Below are 17,558 nucleotides of genomic sequence, written 5' to 3'. Positions count from 1 at the left end.
AGGTTTTTTAAATATGTTTTAGAATTTAACATGTCTATTGGTTTCCTTTCAATTACAAATTTGAGAATTATTTTGCTCTCTGAAGGAAACTGTTTAGTAGTCAGAATGATGATGCTGTCATTTAACTTTAGTTAGCTGTTGACAACTTATTCAGAATCTTAGTTTTTTAGCAATAAATCTCCCAAGATTCTCTGGGAATCTGAGCCTTTGAAAGAGCTATAATTTAGTATTTAAACGTTATCATAAGGTGGGGAAAGTTATAAAGAATTTTTAAAAATATTGACAGCCATGCTTTACAGGGATTTTAAGTAATGTTTCTACCTGAATATTTTGTTTTATCTTCCTAAGATGTGGTCAGAAGAGATTTAATAATTTTAGATCTGATGATTGATTAGGGAGACTCTTTCTACTAAAAAGTGAAGTTACAAATTTCCTAGCAATATTTTTTTCTGAAGCATTTTATTTTCACCAGACAAAAAGTATAATTGAATTCTTTTCTCTCTATAGAAAATTCATGAAAAGCTTATTCTGGTTTCTAGAATATTGACATGCTGCCCACCACAGTAATGTGTAATTGTTTCAGATCCAATTTTCTAATCTATTTGTGAGGAAGAAGTATTCACCCTCTTCTATATTTATAAAATGGACATTAAGTTAACAAGAGAAAAGTTACAGAACAGAGGGGGAATTGACTATAATAATTTACCATATTGGCACGTTTGTAATGTGATAATATTAATAATAATAATTAGAGTGGAGAATAAAATCTGTAGAAATATCCCAGCTGTATATATTATTGTGATTTTCTTTATGAAAAGGGTTAAATAGAAATACCATAGTGGGGCGGCGCCTGTGGCTCAGTGGGTGGGGCGCCAGCCCCATATACCACAGTGGTGGGTTTGAACCCGGCCCCAGCCAAACTGCAACAAAAAAATAGCTAGGTGTTGTGGCAGGCGCCTGTAGTCCCGGCTACTCAGAAGGCTGAGGCAGGAGAATTGCCTAAGCCCAGGAGTTGGAGGTTGCTGTAGCTGTAATGCTATGGCACTCTTTACCAAGGACGATAAAGTGAGACTCTGTCTCTAAAGCAAAAATAAGTAAATAAAAATAAAAGAAGAAGAAAAAATAAATACCAGGCTGAGGGATTTAAAATATTTGCTGTGCTTTAAAAAAAAAAGATGTTCTGAGCCTCACACACATAGTGTCTCTACATTATTGCTATAAACATTTAACATTCATGGGGAAAACATGATTTGATCAAAGAAAGATCAGCTGCTACTTTTGAGAACTTTTCATGGACCAAAGAAAAAATTTAAATTCTCTTAAGATGAAATTTTTGTTCATTAGTGAGAGTAGTAATAATTGTCATCTTTTAATATTGATGTCTCTATATTAGTAGCTGACTTTTCTGTTAGAAACAATATTGGAGATTCATTCATAATTTGAATTTTCAACTATGTTTTTTCCCCATTCTTTCCAAATGGGGTTTCTAAGCTAAAGACTTAAAGTTGGGCAGCACCTGTGGCTCAAAGGGGTAGGGTGCCAGCCCCATATGCCGAAGGTGGTGGGTTCAAACCCAGCCCTGGCCAAAAACTGCAAAAATAAATAAATAAATAAATTTGACTGTTAAAAAAATAAAATAAAGACTTAAAGTTAACTTCTCTAAAAGAGCAGGGAATATATATGATCTAATTCATTTGATTTAGATACACTGTTTTCTTCTCCTATTGAGAATCAAACATTTATATAGCGTTCAACCTTGAAACTAATTGCAGTGGTTTTTGATGTCTTTGATTATATTTCAGGTTCTGTTTAGTATTAAGAGCAGTAGAAAACCAGAACTTTCTACATGGTATCAAAGTTATATGTAAAGAACAGATTACATAAACATTTGTTCATATCCTAAGAAAGATGAATCTAAGTCTATGGTTTGTAGTCATTTGTAATTTTGCTGGGGCACAGTTTTGAGTTCTTTCTAGGACGTTGGTTTACAAAAGAAATGGTATCTTTAGTGAATGAACATAAGTAGATGGCCTAACATCCAAATCTCAGTGCAGCTTTGTTGTCCTCATTCAGTCCTCACAACAAATCCTATGAGATATAGGAAGTACTGTTGTCATTTTATAGAGAAAATCATGTACTACAGAGCTGGTTTGTACATTTGAGAATTCATGAGAGACCCTCTTAACTATCAGGCGCCACATCCTCAGAGTTGGCCCTAAATACAGTCATGGCTTGGTCCTTCACTAGTGTCTCTTCTTTAAAGTTTAAAGAAAACACTATCTTAATGAAATAATTAGTGATAATTCAAGAAAATATCTGACTTTCTCTTAAGATGAAATTTATGTTCATTAGTGAGAGTGGCTTGGTCTCTCACCAAACATGTAAAAGATTTACATTTTTAAAGCTTTTTTAATGCAAATGTATCGAGACTACTTAGGGCTGCTTCTACTTCTTCTTCACTCTTCCTTCCCCTTCCTTTCCCTCATTTCTATTCCCTTTCATAAACTTTTAAGAATAGGAATCATGAATAGGCAGCAGAACTGAAATAAGTTCAAACGCTATTAAAGATTTTGGTATGCATTATTAATTCAGAAACTATAATATAATTACATATACAATGTGTTTTTTAACAAACCACCAAAAGCATTCAATAGTAAAATTGCCCTTGTATGTCGTAACTCCCCCCACCCCACCCCGACACACATCAACAGTGGCAAATGTTATAACTTTCTTTAGGAAGAAGCCAAGATGCGTGGTGGTGCCAAATTCTGGTCAGTGTGGGATGGGTCACTTTGGTTCAGGTATCACTCAGTCCAGTGAGTGGCCACACTTGTGCATTATAATTTCCATGACCAAGGGGCCTGTGGACAGGGCAATTTCACATCGGAAAAAGAATATGATACCTGACAGGCCCTGTGACTTGACAGGCCCAGTATAACAGAACTCTAAATCCTTTAAGTTGTGAAAAGGCTGACAGGAGGCAAACTGTGAATCTTGAATTTCTTTCTTTTCAATGCCTTGTACTAAATTTAAAGAGCTTTTTTACTTCTCTGTATTTATCTTTTTAAAAATGTTTTTGTTAATGGAAATGTTAGCCTTACTCAAAAATTGGAAAACTTATGCAGTAAGATAATGAACACACCCTTTACTCACTTTCTCAGAGTATATTTATCACACTCAGGAAATTAACATTGGTATAATACTATTAACTCAACTGTAGGCCATATTCACATTTCATCACTGAAAATTTCTCCATGTCAGTAATAAGGCTGTTTTACTTTCTTACCATTTGTGTTCACTAAAGTAGCACTTAATTTCCTCCAAGAATTTTTCCTTTACATTTGCAACTAGGCAGACTGTGGCATAAGGAGCCTAGTTTTGGGCCTGTCTTGGCTTTCAGCATGCTTAGGGCTTTCCTCACTAAGCTTAATCATTTCTTTCTTTTATTTAAAGGAAGAGACTTGCAACACTTCATTTCACTTGGACACTTAGAGGCTCAAGTAGGGTTATTCACTGGCTTGAGTTCAATATTATTGTATCTCAAGGAATAGCAAGGCCAGAGGAGAGATAGAGAAATGAGGAAACTAGCCAGTCAGAACACACACAACACTTGCCTATTAAGTTCACCATCTTACGTGAGCGTGGTTTGTGCCCCCCCCAAATTACAATAGTAACATTAAAGATCACTGATCACAGATCTCTATAGCATATAAAGTAATAATGAAAACGTTTGAAATACTGTGAGAATTACTAAAATGTGACATAGAACACAAAGTGAGCACATACTGTTGGAAAAATGGCACCCCATAGACTTACTGATGCGGAGTTGCCACAAACCTTCAATTTGTAAACGCAGTATCTGTAAGGCACAAGTAAAACAAAGCTCAAAGAAGTGACATATGTCTGTACTTTAAAAACCCAATCATTCTAGCAGTTTCAGAGTGCACGAGTTTGAGTTGTAACCTTAGTTTTCTTATTTATAAAATTAGGGTTATAGGCTGGGCACAGTGTCTCACACCTGTAATCCTAGCACTGTGGGAGGCCAAGGTGGGTGGATTGCTTAAGCTCATGTGTTCTAGACTAGTCTGAGCAAAAGCAAAACCCTGCCTCTACTAAAAATAGAAAAACTGAGGCAAGAGGATTGCTTGAACGCAAGTTGGAGGTTACTGTGAGTATGACACTACAGCACTCTACCCAGGGTGACAGCTTGAGACTATCCCAAAAAATAAAAAATGAGGGTTATAATTGTTCCTATCTCATAAAATTGTTCTGGGGATTAAATCAATTAATTCATGCATCATGCTTAGAAAAGTGGTTGGCACTGAGACAGAACGTGGTAGCCATTATGAAAAGCAACTACCAACCAGTGTTAGTTGCTCACTTTAGAAAATGAAAATTTCCCATGAATATACTTTTATCCTATGTTTTTGTTCCAGATAACTGTTTATTCCCACTGAATATGCTGCTTTATGCATAATTTTATTTGAGATTTCTATGATTAAACCTAGGGGAATTTCCAGTCTGTCCTTCTGAGAAGTATATTACCACTATAAGAACTTCGGTGCTCTAAATTGTTGATTGAGCAGGGACAAGAAATGAGTCTTAGTTATGTCTTTAAATATATTTTTATAGGTTAGGAGAATTAAGTGATTATTTTGGAGTAGGGTGGCAAGATTACATTTAAACACCTCCTCCTTTCCTGAGTCAGGAATTCTGCCCTATAGTTTTTTTTCTGTCTGTTACATTCAGGGAGCACATGAAGCTTTCTATCCCCAGCTGTCAGAATTCACTCTTTGTTTTTTTTTTTTTTTTTGAGACAGGGTCTCACTCTGTTGCTTGGGCTAGAGTCCAGTGGTATCATAACTCAATGCAACCTCAAACACCTGACCTCAAGTGAGCCTCCTGCCTCAGCCTCCCAAGTAGCTGGACTTCAGGCATGCACCACCACACTCAGTTAATTTTTCTATTTTTTTGTAGAGATGAGCTCTCTCTCTTGCTCAGACTGGTCTCAGACTCCTCCCAGAGCTCTTGGATTACAGATGTGAGCCACTGTGTCCATCCTAGACTCCCTTCTAATGTATATGTTTTTCTTCCTGTTAGTACCAGGAATTTACCTTTGTGCAATATTCTGCTTTCCCCCCTTGAAAGCAGAATTCCTTTTGCTCAATTCCTTGAGTTCCTTTTTTCCCCTCCTCAGTTTTTAAACAAGCGTGCAAAGTCCATTTCATATGCTGAAGTTTTTATTGTTGGTCACTATCAGGAAATAGGATTGACAAATACAGTGAGCATTGAGGAAGTGACAAAGGTTGAAATAATCTCAAAAAATACCAGTCATAGTCACATAGTTATTACTAAACTATGCTGAAGTGGAACTTGTTTAAGGCTTTATTTTACATGGATATACTTTCTGGTTTTTCTCTTAAAAGGTCTTTTATTGTATTTATGAATTAGCTCCATTCAGCCTTGTCTGAGTTGTGGATTAGTGCTATCAGAAAGCCTTCACTTCTGATAACCTCAGTTTCCCCATTTGTAAAATAAATATTGTAATATAAATATTGTACTTGATATATTGTGATAGAAAATAAATGAGTGAATGTATGCTGAATTAATACGTGGATCTTAGTCTTAGCTCTTCCAGGACTGTTTGGCCTTGATCCAGCTACTTGACCTTTCTGACCCACTCAGTTACCTTATCTGGAAAATGAAGTCAAGACTTTCTTACCAATTCATAGGGCTAGTGTGAGGGTCAAATAAAGTAATCTTATGTGAAAGCATTTTTCTAGTTAACTTTTTTATGCAAGTGCAAGATATATATTACCCCAAGATTGATTCAGATTGACACCTCCTTTGATTTAAAAGGAGTCTGCTTTTTCCAAAGTCTGCCTTTTATTTTTCTAGGTGTAGGTTCCTTAGATTCAGAAGCTACTTACGTGGCATCTAAAGATTAACCTTTCCCTAAATAACAGGCTACCTAGCACTAGTCTTATAGCTACTTCTGTGCCGTCCCAAGCTCTAATCCCTTTCCTTTAACCATGTGAGGGAGGTGGCAGCAATATTAAAGTGTTCTAAATGCACCAAAATATTAATAATTAATTGCCATCAAGGCAAAATAATTTTCTGTCTCTCACCCACTCTTATCAATTCTAGTAAAATACTGAAACTGCAGCTACCTTCATAATCATCGCCATCACTAACACAAGACTTATATAAATAAACTTTTAGATATCAGTATTACTGTCCCCTACTTAGTATTTTGCTTTTGCTTTTTCAGGGCAGGAATTTTGTACTTGTGTATACTAGGTAGTAAGCAAAAGGCTGCGTGTGATGTAAACAAGATCATATTGAGATAGAGGATAGACCAACTAATTTAATTGAAGACCAAGAAGCGGGACAAAGTTTTAGTAAGCAAACTTATTAAGTACCTATGTGCCAAGCAGTGTGCCAAAAATAGAGGAAGTTTACCTCCTAAAAACAAATTCTGTTATCTCCAACTTAAGATTAAACCAATGGTTCTCACAGAGTGGGGGGAGAGAGGTAGGAGCCAAGAAGAGATGTTTTTGACTATCACAATTAGTGTATGCTGCTGGCTTCTCGGGAGCATAAAGGCCAGGGATGCTTATGAACCTCCTAAAATGTAAAGGCCAGCATCCCACGATATCAAAATGCTGGTAGTGCCCAAATTGAGAAACTCAGAGGAACAAACACTGTCATTGGGAAAGACATTAATGCCGTCCCATCTGGCTGAAAATAACTTATCCCTGTAGGTGATAGACTACCAGCAGGTCATTTGGCTACTCTACGGGGGAGGCTGAGTGTTTGCGAAGGTGCTGCCCTTTACCTAGGGAAGGGGAACATGGCCTTCTTTTCCTTCACTACTGCACTGAGAAGCTGAAAGACTAACAGAAATAGTAATCTCCAGCTACTACCACCACAGTTACAACATAGCAGTTCTTTCTGCTGTCATCCTTTTGAAATCAACCACAGGGGAACTCTAGTGTAGATGGAAATCTGTTTAATCAGAGATAATATATGCAGTGCACATTATGTTTTTCATAATAAAGAAGCCTTATAAAAAACATTTTCGTGTTTTAAAACATTTTCCATTTGTTTCCTCAGCACCCTTTTATGCCTATTTGCCCGCCAAAATAGAAATGCTGAAAAGATTGCAGGGTAAAAATTGTCTAGTTGGAAGTATATTGTTTGTCTTAACTAATTTGGCCAAGGGTTCTAGAAAGTGTATGGAGACTACATGCTAGTCCTACTCTTATTCTTTAGTTCCTTGTCTAAACTAAAAACTGTTCCTTTTGCCTTAGAGAAGCAATAGAACTAAACTTACAGTGTACATTACTTGTAAATTCTTATGTCAGACCAGATGGTGGCTTATATTTTTTTCAGCTCCAAAATATTTTTCATTCTACTTTAGTCTCTTCATTTTTGGAAAAAAAGAAACAGATTGCTTTGTTCAGAGAGCTAGGACTAGAACACAGGCTAAGCATAATACTTCACCCATGTGATATACTAATATCAGCCAAATATGGGCATTCACATAACACTTTCAGATTTTTGCCATATCCATGTACTACTAATACTATTTAATGCTATTTAAATTGGCTTCTTTAAATAAATAAGCTTATGTTTTAAAGGAAATGTTTTGCTACTATAAATGGAAAACCATCATATCCTTTAAATACAAAGTAATTCTAAATGGGAATCCAAATCAAAACAAAGCAGTGGTATTAAAATTTAATTGAATTTAAAATTAATTTAGTTTTAATTAGTTTATGTTATTAAAATTTTAATTATTGCTGTTCCTGGTCAGAAATGTGTCAAAGCAGTGTTTTCATATTTGATAATAGGACTATAATTGTCAAAAAGCACAGCTAAAGCCTGTAGTTATGCTTCTGTTTAACTTTTTAAAATGGAATGCTTCTTAGGGGAATATTAAAGAGTATGAATACGTGTTCATATACTAAAGTACAATTTCATGTATCTAAGAAAGTCCTGTTAAACTATTCTTTGGTTAATTTCAGTTAATTTTTCTTGAAACTCTTAAATTTTTACATTGAAGCTAGTGTGTTTCTTTTCCTAAGTAGGGAATTTGATCAGCATATTTTTGCTTAGTAAAACATTTCATCGGAATTCTAATATCTCACAATTATAGTGAAATACCAATATATTGGTTTTTGTAAATTTTTAAGTTTATCTGGGGAGATTGAGAGGGTTTGGGGGTTTTTTAGTGTATTTGAATGAAGAAAATGTTTTTTTGAAATAATTCTGAAGCATTTTTTATTTCTTTAGTATTTTTGAATTTACTGATAATAGAAATTAGCATATTTGTCTGAATTCCTGGTCTGAATGTGTTTGTAAACTTCTAAGGAATTAAAGAGGATCATAACATAAAGCCTTCTCCTTTGAGTTATTCTTATTCATTTTGGCTACAAATATTCTATGTTGCCTTCTCTCCAAAAGTGCCACTGTATAGGCTATATTTCATTGTAGAAAAAGACAGGTAAACATTTTTTATTCATAAGTTTCCTGTGAAACTTGTTGGTGGAGGTGTAAAAGTAGAAGACTTTATGGGCTAGCTTGTAAGAGTTTTGCTGTGAAACTTTTATAACAACTTTATCAGGGGCCAGGGAGAAGAAATAAATAAAGGAAATTACTGGGCCTATTAAACTACTGATGAAATAGACATGATAGTATTGGGAACTTATTCATTGTAGTGATTTCTCTGGCTTATCAGAAATATTAGTCTTGGGTTTTTTTACTTGTATCAAATTTCTATTTTTTTAATTAAACTTGTTTTTTATAGATAGGGTCTTCCTCCAGTGTTAGGCTAGAGTACAGTGGTATCATCATGGCTCATTGCAGCCTCAAACTCCTAGGTTCAGCAATCCTCCTGCTTGATCCTGCCTACAGGAGTGTGGCTGCCACACCTGGCTGAGTTTTCTTATTTTTGTAGAAATAGGGTCTTGCTCTTGCTCAGGCTGGTCTTGAATTCCTGGTGTCAAATGACCCTCCTGTGTCAGCCTTCCAAAGTGCTAGGATTATAGGTTTGAGTTACCATGCCCGGCCTAACTAAAGTTTTTATTTTGAGATAATTGTATAATTCCATGCAATTTTAAGAAATAAGACTTAGATTCTGCATAACCTTTAACTAATTTCCCTCAATTGCAGCATTCTGCAAAACTGTTGTAAAATATCACACCAGGACATTAAGATTGATAAAGATGGGCAGCGCCTGTGGCTCAAGGAGTAGGGCGCCGGTCCCATATGCCGGAGGTGGCGGGTTCAAACCCAGCCCCGCCCAAAAAAAAAAAAAAGATTGATAAAGATACAGGACATTTTCATCACTACCAGGGTCCCTCATGTTGCTTTTTTGCAGCCACGCCCACTTCCCTCTTATCCCACCCCCATGGTAACTCCTGGCACCCACTAATCTGCTTTCTATTTTTATAATTTTGTCATTCCAAGAATGTCCATAATATAAGTAGAATTATTTGTGAAACCTTTTGAGATTAGTATTTTTTTTTAAACTCAGTATGATTCTCTGGAGATTTATCTGTGTTGCTGCATTTATCAGTAGTTTGTTTCTTTTTCTTGCTGAGTAGTATTCCCTGGTATCAATGTACCAGTTATTCATTCAGTGGGAACATCTGAGTTGTTTCCAATTTTTAGTTATTACAAATAAAGCTGCTGTAAACATTTGTGTACATTACAGACTTGTGGGAATACAAGTCTTCATTTCCCTGAAATAAATGCTCAGAAGTACAATATAATTGTCTTAAGTATTTCTTCTACATACATTAGAACCACATAAAACAGTGTTATAATTTTTGCTTTGAACATCAGACATAATTTAGAAAATTCAAGAAAAAGAAAGCTTATTATTTTTCCCCATGTTTTTTTCACTTCTATCTGGTATTTCAAGGTTCTTATCTTGAATCATTTATTTTCTCTTCAGAGAATTTCCTCTAGCCATTCTTATGTTGGTCTGCTGGTGACAAATTCTCTTAATTTTCCCTTATCTGAGAATGTCTTGATTTTTCCCCTCCAGTTTTGTCAGTACCTAAAAAAATATTATGGCACTGCCTTCTGGCTTCCATGGTTTCTGGAAATCTGCAAATTCTAATTGTTTTCCTCCTATAAATAAGGTGGTGTTTCTTTCTGCTTTCAAGATATTTTCTTTGCCTTTAGTTTTTAGAAGTTTAATTATTTGTCGTGGTGTAGATTTCTTCTGGTTTTTTTCTGTGTGGTTTGTTCAGCTTCTCAATTGATCTATAGTTTTATTTCTCTTTCCAAATTTGACGAGTTTTCAGTAATTATGTTTTGAGTACTTTTTCAGCTCTGCACATCTCTTTTTTTGGATTCCAGCGACATAAATGTTATATGTTTTACTATAGTCCCACTGGTCCATTAGGCTCTTACCTTCCAACTCCCATTTTCTCCCTGATACTCAGATTGAATAATTTCTGCTATTCTGTCTTTCAGTTTGTTAATTGTTTACTATGTCTCCTGCATTCTGCTATTGAGCCTATATAGTGAACATTTTATTTTTGTTAATGTGGTTCTTAGTTCTGATATTATTATTTGCTCTTCCTTTATATTTGCTGGGGTTTTTTTGCTAAGACTTTCTATGTCTTTCATTTGTCCCAAGTGTATTTTGTAATTGGTTATTGAAGCATTTTTATCATGGCTGCTTCTAGTATCTCTGTCATCTCAATTTTGTCATCTATTGATTATCTTTTTACATTTTTAAAAATCTTTCTAGTTCTCGTTATGATGATGGATGATTTTCTGTTAAAACCTAGATGTTCTCTTATTATATTCAGAGACTCTGGTTATTATTTAGACTTTCTCTGTTTCCATTGGCTTTTTCTGACATGTCTTCAGCAGGGTGGTAGGGGGTACCTCCTCATTACTGCCAGGTAGATGTAGAAGTCCATGTTCCCTACTCAGCTTCCATTAATAACAGAGGAAAGAGGATTCTTCTTGTTATTACTGGGTGGGAGTAAAAGTTAACATTCTCACACAGTCTCCACAAACCACTGGAATGGATGTGTGTGGGGACATGCCCGGCCATCAGTGTGAAAATCCTGGCTCCTTACTTGGCCTCCTCACTACCCTAATTGGGCATTGGACTTCCTTATTATGGTTTATAAGGTGGAAGTTAAATCTCCTCACTTAATTTTGGTGTGGGAGGTGGTGAGGGTACAGTGGTTTTAGAGATGTTACTGCCAAGAGTTTTCTATCTTACTTGGCTGTCCCTTGTTGCTTTGGCTTAGAGCGGCAAGGTTTTGTTGTGGCTTTTTATTTTTTTGCCTGTAACGGTTGGCATTTCCAGATTGCTGAATTCTTTAGTTCCAAGTCTAGGGTATGTTAGACAAAAAGGAAACCCAGAGAATTCACACCACCTTGTCGTTCCTTGGATCTTTTACCTAGTCTAGGTCTTTAACCTAGTCTGCCCTTCTCTCCTCTTTTCATAATCGTATATTTTATATATAATGTCCAGGGCTTTTAGTTGGTCTTAGCAGAAATAATAGGGAAAAGTACATCTATTCCATCTTTCTGTAAGTGAAAGTCCCAGATTTATATTTTTGTTCCATTTAAACAGTTCTGTCCATACAACCGTCATTGGGCAAAATGTCATACATTGTTAACCACATAATTTATATAATATTGTACTCAAGAGGGCTACTGGAAAATAACATCTTTAATGAAACTAGAATTCATTGTTACTAATGAAAACTTTTCCTCCTTAGGAAATAATGCAAAAGGTGTCCCAAGGCTCCTGACCAGTGAACAAAGATTTGAGAATAACAGCCAAGCTCATGTTTTCTCCTGACCAAGAAAATCATCCATCTAAAGCACCAGTAAAATATGGTGAACTCATTGTCTTAGGGTAAGGTTTCTCCATTTGATGAGTATAAAAATTGAATAATACATACTAACTTTGGCATGTAGGTTAAAAGTACTTGGGGTGGGGGGGCAGATTTATATTTTAACTACTTTTAAAAAGAATTTAAAGCTACCAGGGTAATGTTAACAAATCAAATTCTTCTTAATTTTCAAATTTATGCTATCTTTTATAAATACTGAAAATAAGCATAAACATTGTCTCTCCCTCACCCACAGAAGGGGCAAAGTTTCTTAAAAATGAAATGAAAATTGTATATTTCTAATGTCACATAGTCATTCCATCTGTCTTTTGTGTCCCATCTTTTACAAAAATTTGTCTCTGCTGACTTAAAATTCCCTTTCCCTGCTTTCAAACATTTTATTAAGGCTAGTATTTATTCTTTTGCCCTTTTGAGTTAGTTACTGCTTTATTATATGTCTTAATTAAAGAGTTATATAGGCATATGCCTTCAGCATAATAACTCTGAAGCCCAAGACCTAGCTATTTGTTTGCTTTAAAAGTAATCTTATCCATATAACTCGCAGAAACACAATCTGACTATTAGAAAATAGATAATTCCATCATTTCAAATTATTCCAATTTATTCAATCTAAATTTGCCATAACTATCAAAATGGAGACATAGTTAGCCTCTGTTACCTAGAGATGTCAGAAAATAGAAATTATAAAATTTTCTTTCCCCCTATTTCTGTCCATTTGCTTTAAAAAACATCTCTAGACATTGCAGTGTTTAGAAATCCAGTTGGTATAAGTTCTTAAGCAAGACTATGTTGTTTCAGATGAAAAGAGTAAGAGAAACTAGGGGGATAATCTATGGAGTTATTGAGCTTGACTGGAAGCCAGGAATCCTAAAGTCCAGTGCTTATTCCAACACTGCTAGCTGTATGATCTCGGGCAAGTTAATTTACTTAACCGTCTGGGCCTTAGTTTCCTCCACTAGTAAAATGACAGTTACACAAGATCATCTGAGGCCCTTTGAGATTTAAAATATTTTTCTTCAAAAAACTTAAATTTGATCATAAATTTAATATAGTAACTACAATATTCCAACCTCGAATCATATGGACTTTAATGGCATTGATGACAAACAACTTTTAACTACCAAAAAGTATTCTAACTTAAAGTCTTCATGCAGGAAATTTGGCAGTCATTTGAGGACTAGAGTTTAAAACTTAGTGTCTGGTTTTAAACTGCTCTCTTTAGAAATTTCCCGGTTAATCATTAACAGTAGCAGTTGTCTCTGTATCTGGCATTTGTATCTTAAAATGCAAATAATTCTTCTTCCCAACCCTCTAGACATGAAGGGGGATAAGGGTTGTCAGTTTTGTGCTTTTGCTACTTAGAAAAGATCTTTGGGCATGGTGTGGTGGCTCACACTAGCATTCTGGGAGGCCCAGGCAGGGTGGATTGCTTGAGCTTAGGAGTTTGAGAACGGCCTGAGCAAGAACAAGATCTTGTCTCTACTAAAAATAGAAAAACTAGCCCGGCATTGTGGGGGTGCTTGTAGTCCCCCAGCTACTTAGGAGGCTGAGGCAAGAGGATCACTTAAGCCTAAGAGTTTGAGGTTGCTCTGGGTTATGATGCCATGGCCCTCCACCCAGGGTGACAAAGTGAGACTCTGTATCCAAAAAAAAAAGAAGAAGAAGAATAAAAAGAAAAGATTGGGACTAAAGAACATAGGTCCAGAGGAGGGATGAGTTACGCCAACTCAGAGAACAGTAGTGAAGAGCGGTGAGGACTCCGTAGTGGGCCTGGTGGCAACACACAGCCTAGAATAGCAAAATTAATGTATTAGCTGAGGGACTACACTTCACAGGGTCACTGTAATTTCTGTGTGTATATGGCAGTCATTGAGTAAACTCATCTCTCAGTTTTAAAACATGATTCTTCCTTTCAGCCACTATTGCAGGCCATTTTATAATTCCTTTCTCTTCCAATTTCAAAACTGTCCCTATTCACTGCCTCATTTCCCCCAAAATCAAACCAGAGATTTTGCCAGAGGTGTGGGCAATGTTTGAGGAAAGATTATTAGTAAACTACAGTTTATGCCTCAATGAAGCAGTAAAGAATGATATAATAATATGACAAATATGCATGGATTCAAATACTGGCTTTGCCATTGTCACACATGTGACCTTCAGAAAATAATTTCTGTGAGCCTGTTTGTAAAAATGGGGACAATGATGCCAATCTTGCAGAGTTTTTCTGGAGATTAAGTGTGGTGATGTATGCGATGTGACTCAATAGTATATAGTAAACACCCAGACGTTTTTGTTTTAAACTTTTTCCTATTGGTTCAATCCTTCCTTACTTATCTTTAGGGTATATGTATGTGTGTTTACACACACACACACACATATTTATCAGAGAATGGACAAAAAATCTGAACAACAAAAGCATGTTTGCTGTTCAGCAGACAAGCCAATTGGACAGGTTCTGCTAAGATAATGGGAAAAGGTGTACAGGTATGTTCAGACTTAACAAACAAGTCTAAGACTTTTGTTATTTCAAAAGTTCAACTATTTCATTTATTTGGTTCACAATTAAAGGAGATTCTTTTTTAAACAATACATACTATTCATTTTAAAGATTGTATTAACATGATTAACATGTGCAAACATTCACCTGAAAAAAATAGAATGAGTTCATAAGGAGTCAGATATGCCATTAATAAGCTTTTTATTCTTTTCAATATAAGAGAGAAAAAATATATAGATAAATCTATGTATACGAAATAACCCAAAAGGTACTTCTTTGTGACTTAGAACGTACCTAGAAAGAATATCGTTTTATTTCACATCCAGGCATTTAGTCTAGAGATAAACAGTTGCTAAAAGGAATTTAAGATAATTATAATGTGCTAATAAAAAATAATTAATTGGAGATTGAGTCTACAAGGCAAAGTAAAACATTTGTTTTATAATTGTGCTATTCTTCCAGGAGATGACCTAAACTTTTTTCCCCCCATCAGGTATAATGGGTCTCTCCCAAATGGCGATAGAGGAAGGAGGAAAAGTAGATTTGCTTTGTTTAAAAGACCTAAGGCAAATGGGGTGAAGCCCAGCACTGTGCATATTGCTTGTACTCCTCAGGCTGCAAAGGTAAAATTATTTAAAAAGCTACATAAATTAACTTGGAGAAATTGAAAGACCTTTATACTTTTATGTGTTTATATTCTCTAGCATTCCCCTCACATTTCTGTTTCAGAATTTCCTTTTTTTTTTTTTTTTTTTTTGGATTAGAGAAGAGACTTTGGAGACATGGTATTTGAAGAGGTGCCATATGGAAGGGGAATTGGATTTTTTATTTTTATGACAAGCTAGGATTGACGGGTGAAAATTAGAAGGAAATGTTCCCTTTCCTTATCAAAAGAAATGGGGGTGGGGCCGGGGCTTTATCTACTATTCAGAATTGTACAGTTATCTATTCTGAGAAGTAGGGAGTTCCCACTCTCCTACTCTGTTACTAGGGGGGCCTCACCTGGGCTAGGTGAAGAATGTGGTGTATAATTATATGTATTCAGGTATTAGAAGCATGTTTGGATGAAGTGATTTTTTTACCTGAGGATCTTCCAAGATTCTATTGTTTTTATTTTTGTTGTATGACCCTCAAAGCTTTTAAAAATGCCTTGTACAAAGTAGACCTCAGTGATTATTAAATTACATCAAAGGCATAAAAGCAAATGCCCAACTGCATCTACAATATAACTTCTCAACTTTCTGGCTTAGTTAGTGCATCTATCCCATTTTTCTTTTCCTGGAGTAATAAACAAGTAGGGGGAATTTCAGATCTTTACATTTTCATGAATTTCTGTGATAAGCAAATAAAATTACAAAGAGTTCTCTGGTTTTTCAAAGTGTCTATATCTTTAGCTAAGTAATCCTAGGATGTACATTAATTTATACCATCTGAAATATATCTTTGTAAGTTAAATAAACAAGAGACAGTAAAATTGGCATATGATGCCCTGTTTTAAGTCACAACTTCAGTCTCTGAAGTTAATTGGGCTTCCAGCTTTGTTTTATATCCAGTTTGGTGTGGAAACCAGAGTACTCAGCGTTCGAATAGAACTCTTTAGTTACTTTCTTGGGAACCAGTAAGTGTAGAAAAGGGATAGTTTCTTTTTTGATGTTTCTTTTTCCTCCTTTGCAGAGAATGGATGTGGTAGAGAATAAGCAAGTGGTAGAAGTAAACAGCTTATTTGATCCAGTCTGAGGAGCTTCTTGCAATATTTCCCCACAGGAGGGCTCTTGGCACTCTGGGTGTGCCTGTTCATTGTTGCAGGATTATCCCACATATTACAGGACGTTTAATATTCTTGGTCCCCTACCTACTAAGTGCTATTTAAGTCTTCAAGTCCTTGCAGCTCAAATCCTTGTAACCCAAAAAATGCATTTAGATGTTTTCAGATGCCCTTTAGACAGTCAGTGCTACATTTGTTTGAAATTCACTATCAGGGAAAATATTTTTAATCTATACTTCTGTAACGTATTATCCTGTACTTTTCTTCCCATTTTTATTCTGTCGTTCCCTTCATGTTTTCATCATTACCTCCTTTTCATCTTTACCTGGCAACAAGAATCTTAGAGGTTGACTCTTTAAATTTTGAAGGAATGTATTAGTGAGGTCATGAAGAAAAGTGTTTAGTTTGGAGTCCTCTGGGATGCGTGGTGAAAATCCTGCCTGCCGGTCCAGTAAGAATCAAACTTAACTTGACATAGATTTTATTCTTAATCTAAGAGTAGGTTTAATATCTAAAAAGCAAAGATTACAATCTCAAAGCACACAAAAACCAAAGGTTTAAATCCCTTTAGCCATTAAGAATTAATTTTCAAAATACTAAGTGATTATTTGATTGAAAAGGTGCTGTGTGGTCCCAGCTATCAGGAGGCTAAGGCAGAAGGATCTCTTGAGCCCAGGAATTTGAAGCTGTAGTGTGCTGTGATTGTGCCTGTGAATAGACACTGCATTCCTGCTTAGGCAACATAGCAAGGCCCAGTCTCTAAAAAGAAGTTTTAAAAAAAAGAGGAAAAAAAGTCAGTTGTTTAATAACTGAGTTAAATTGTAGGTTTTTCAACCTGTAAAAGTTATATAATTTTTTTTTTTTTTGAGACAGTGCCTCATGCTATTGCCCTGGGTAGAGTGCAGTGATATCACAGCTCACAGCAACCTCAAACTCCTGGGTTTAATCAGTTCTCTTGCCTCAGCCTCCCGAGTAGCTGGGACTACAGGTGCCTGCCACAACACCAATACTATTTTTTGGTTGTAGCTGTCATTGTTTGGCAGGCCCAGGACAGATTTGAACCCACCAGCTCTGGTGTGTGTGGCTGGCGCCTTAGCTGCTTGAGCTATAGGCTCCACCCTAAAAATTATATAATTTTTATGACTATCTAAATGTATAGTAAAAAATATTAATAACATGCATATAAATGATCTACAGTGCATTCGTGAGAGAAAGGGGAATAGGGAAGGACATGTATGTAGCCTCAATTATATCTGTAATTTAATTTCTTAAAAAAAAAAAACAAATCAGAAACAATAGTGACATTGTTAAGCTTTGATAAAGCTGAGAATTTGGTACCCAGCTATTTATATATTCTCTTTGTATATTTGAAAATTTGACAAACTTAATCTTAAAA

General features: G+C 35.6%; 1 protein-coding gene across 1 annotated transcript in view; it reads left to right on the top strand.

Annotated features, from left to right (window-relative positions):
• PELI1 (pellino E3 ubiquitin protein ligase 1) overlaps window positions 1-17,558 on the top strand; it is a 54,496-nt gene that overhangs the window by 28,281 nt on the left and 8,657 nt on the right. The window contains exons 2-3 of the mRNA XM_053588682.1: window positions 11,763-11,902; window positions 14,891-15,020. Coding sequence (XP_053444657.1) covers window positions 11,832-11,902; window positions 14,891-15,020 — 201 coding nt within the window. The 5' untranslated portion in view covers window positions 11,763-11,831. The remainder of the gene's footprint in view (window positions 1-11,762; window positions 11,903-14,890; window positions 15,021-17,558) is intronic.

Source organism: Nycticebus coucang, chromosome 4, assembly GCF_027406575.1.
Source record: "Nycticebus coucang isolate mNycCou1 chromosome 4, mNycCou1.pri, whole genome shotgun sequence".
In the NCBI taxonomy this organism is placed as follows: Eukaryota; Metazoa; Chordata; class Mammalia; order Primates; family Lorisidae; genus Nycticebus; species Nycticebus coucang.
The sequence above is the reverse complement of the archived record's forward strand: the minus strand, read 5'-3'. Positions and strand labels throughout refer to the sequence as shown.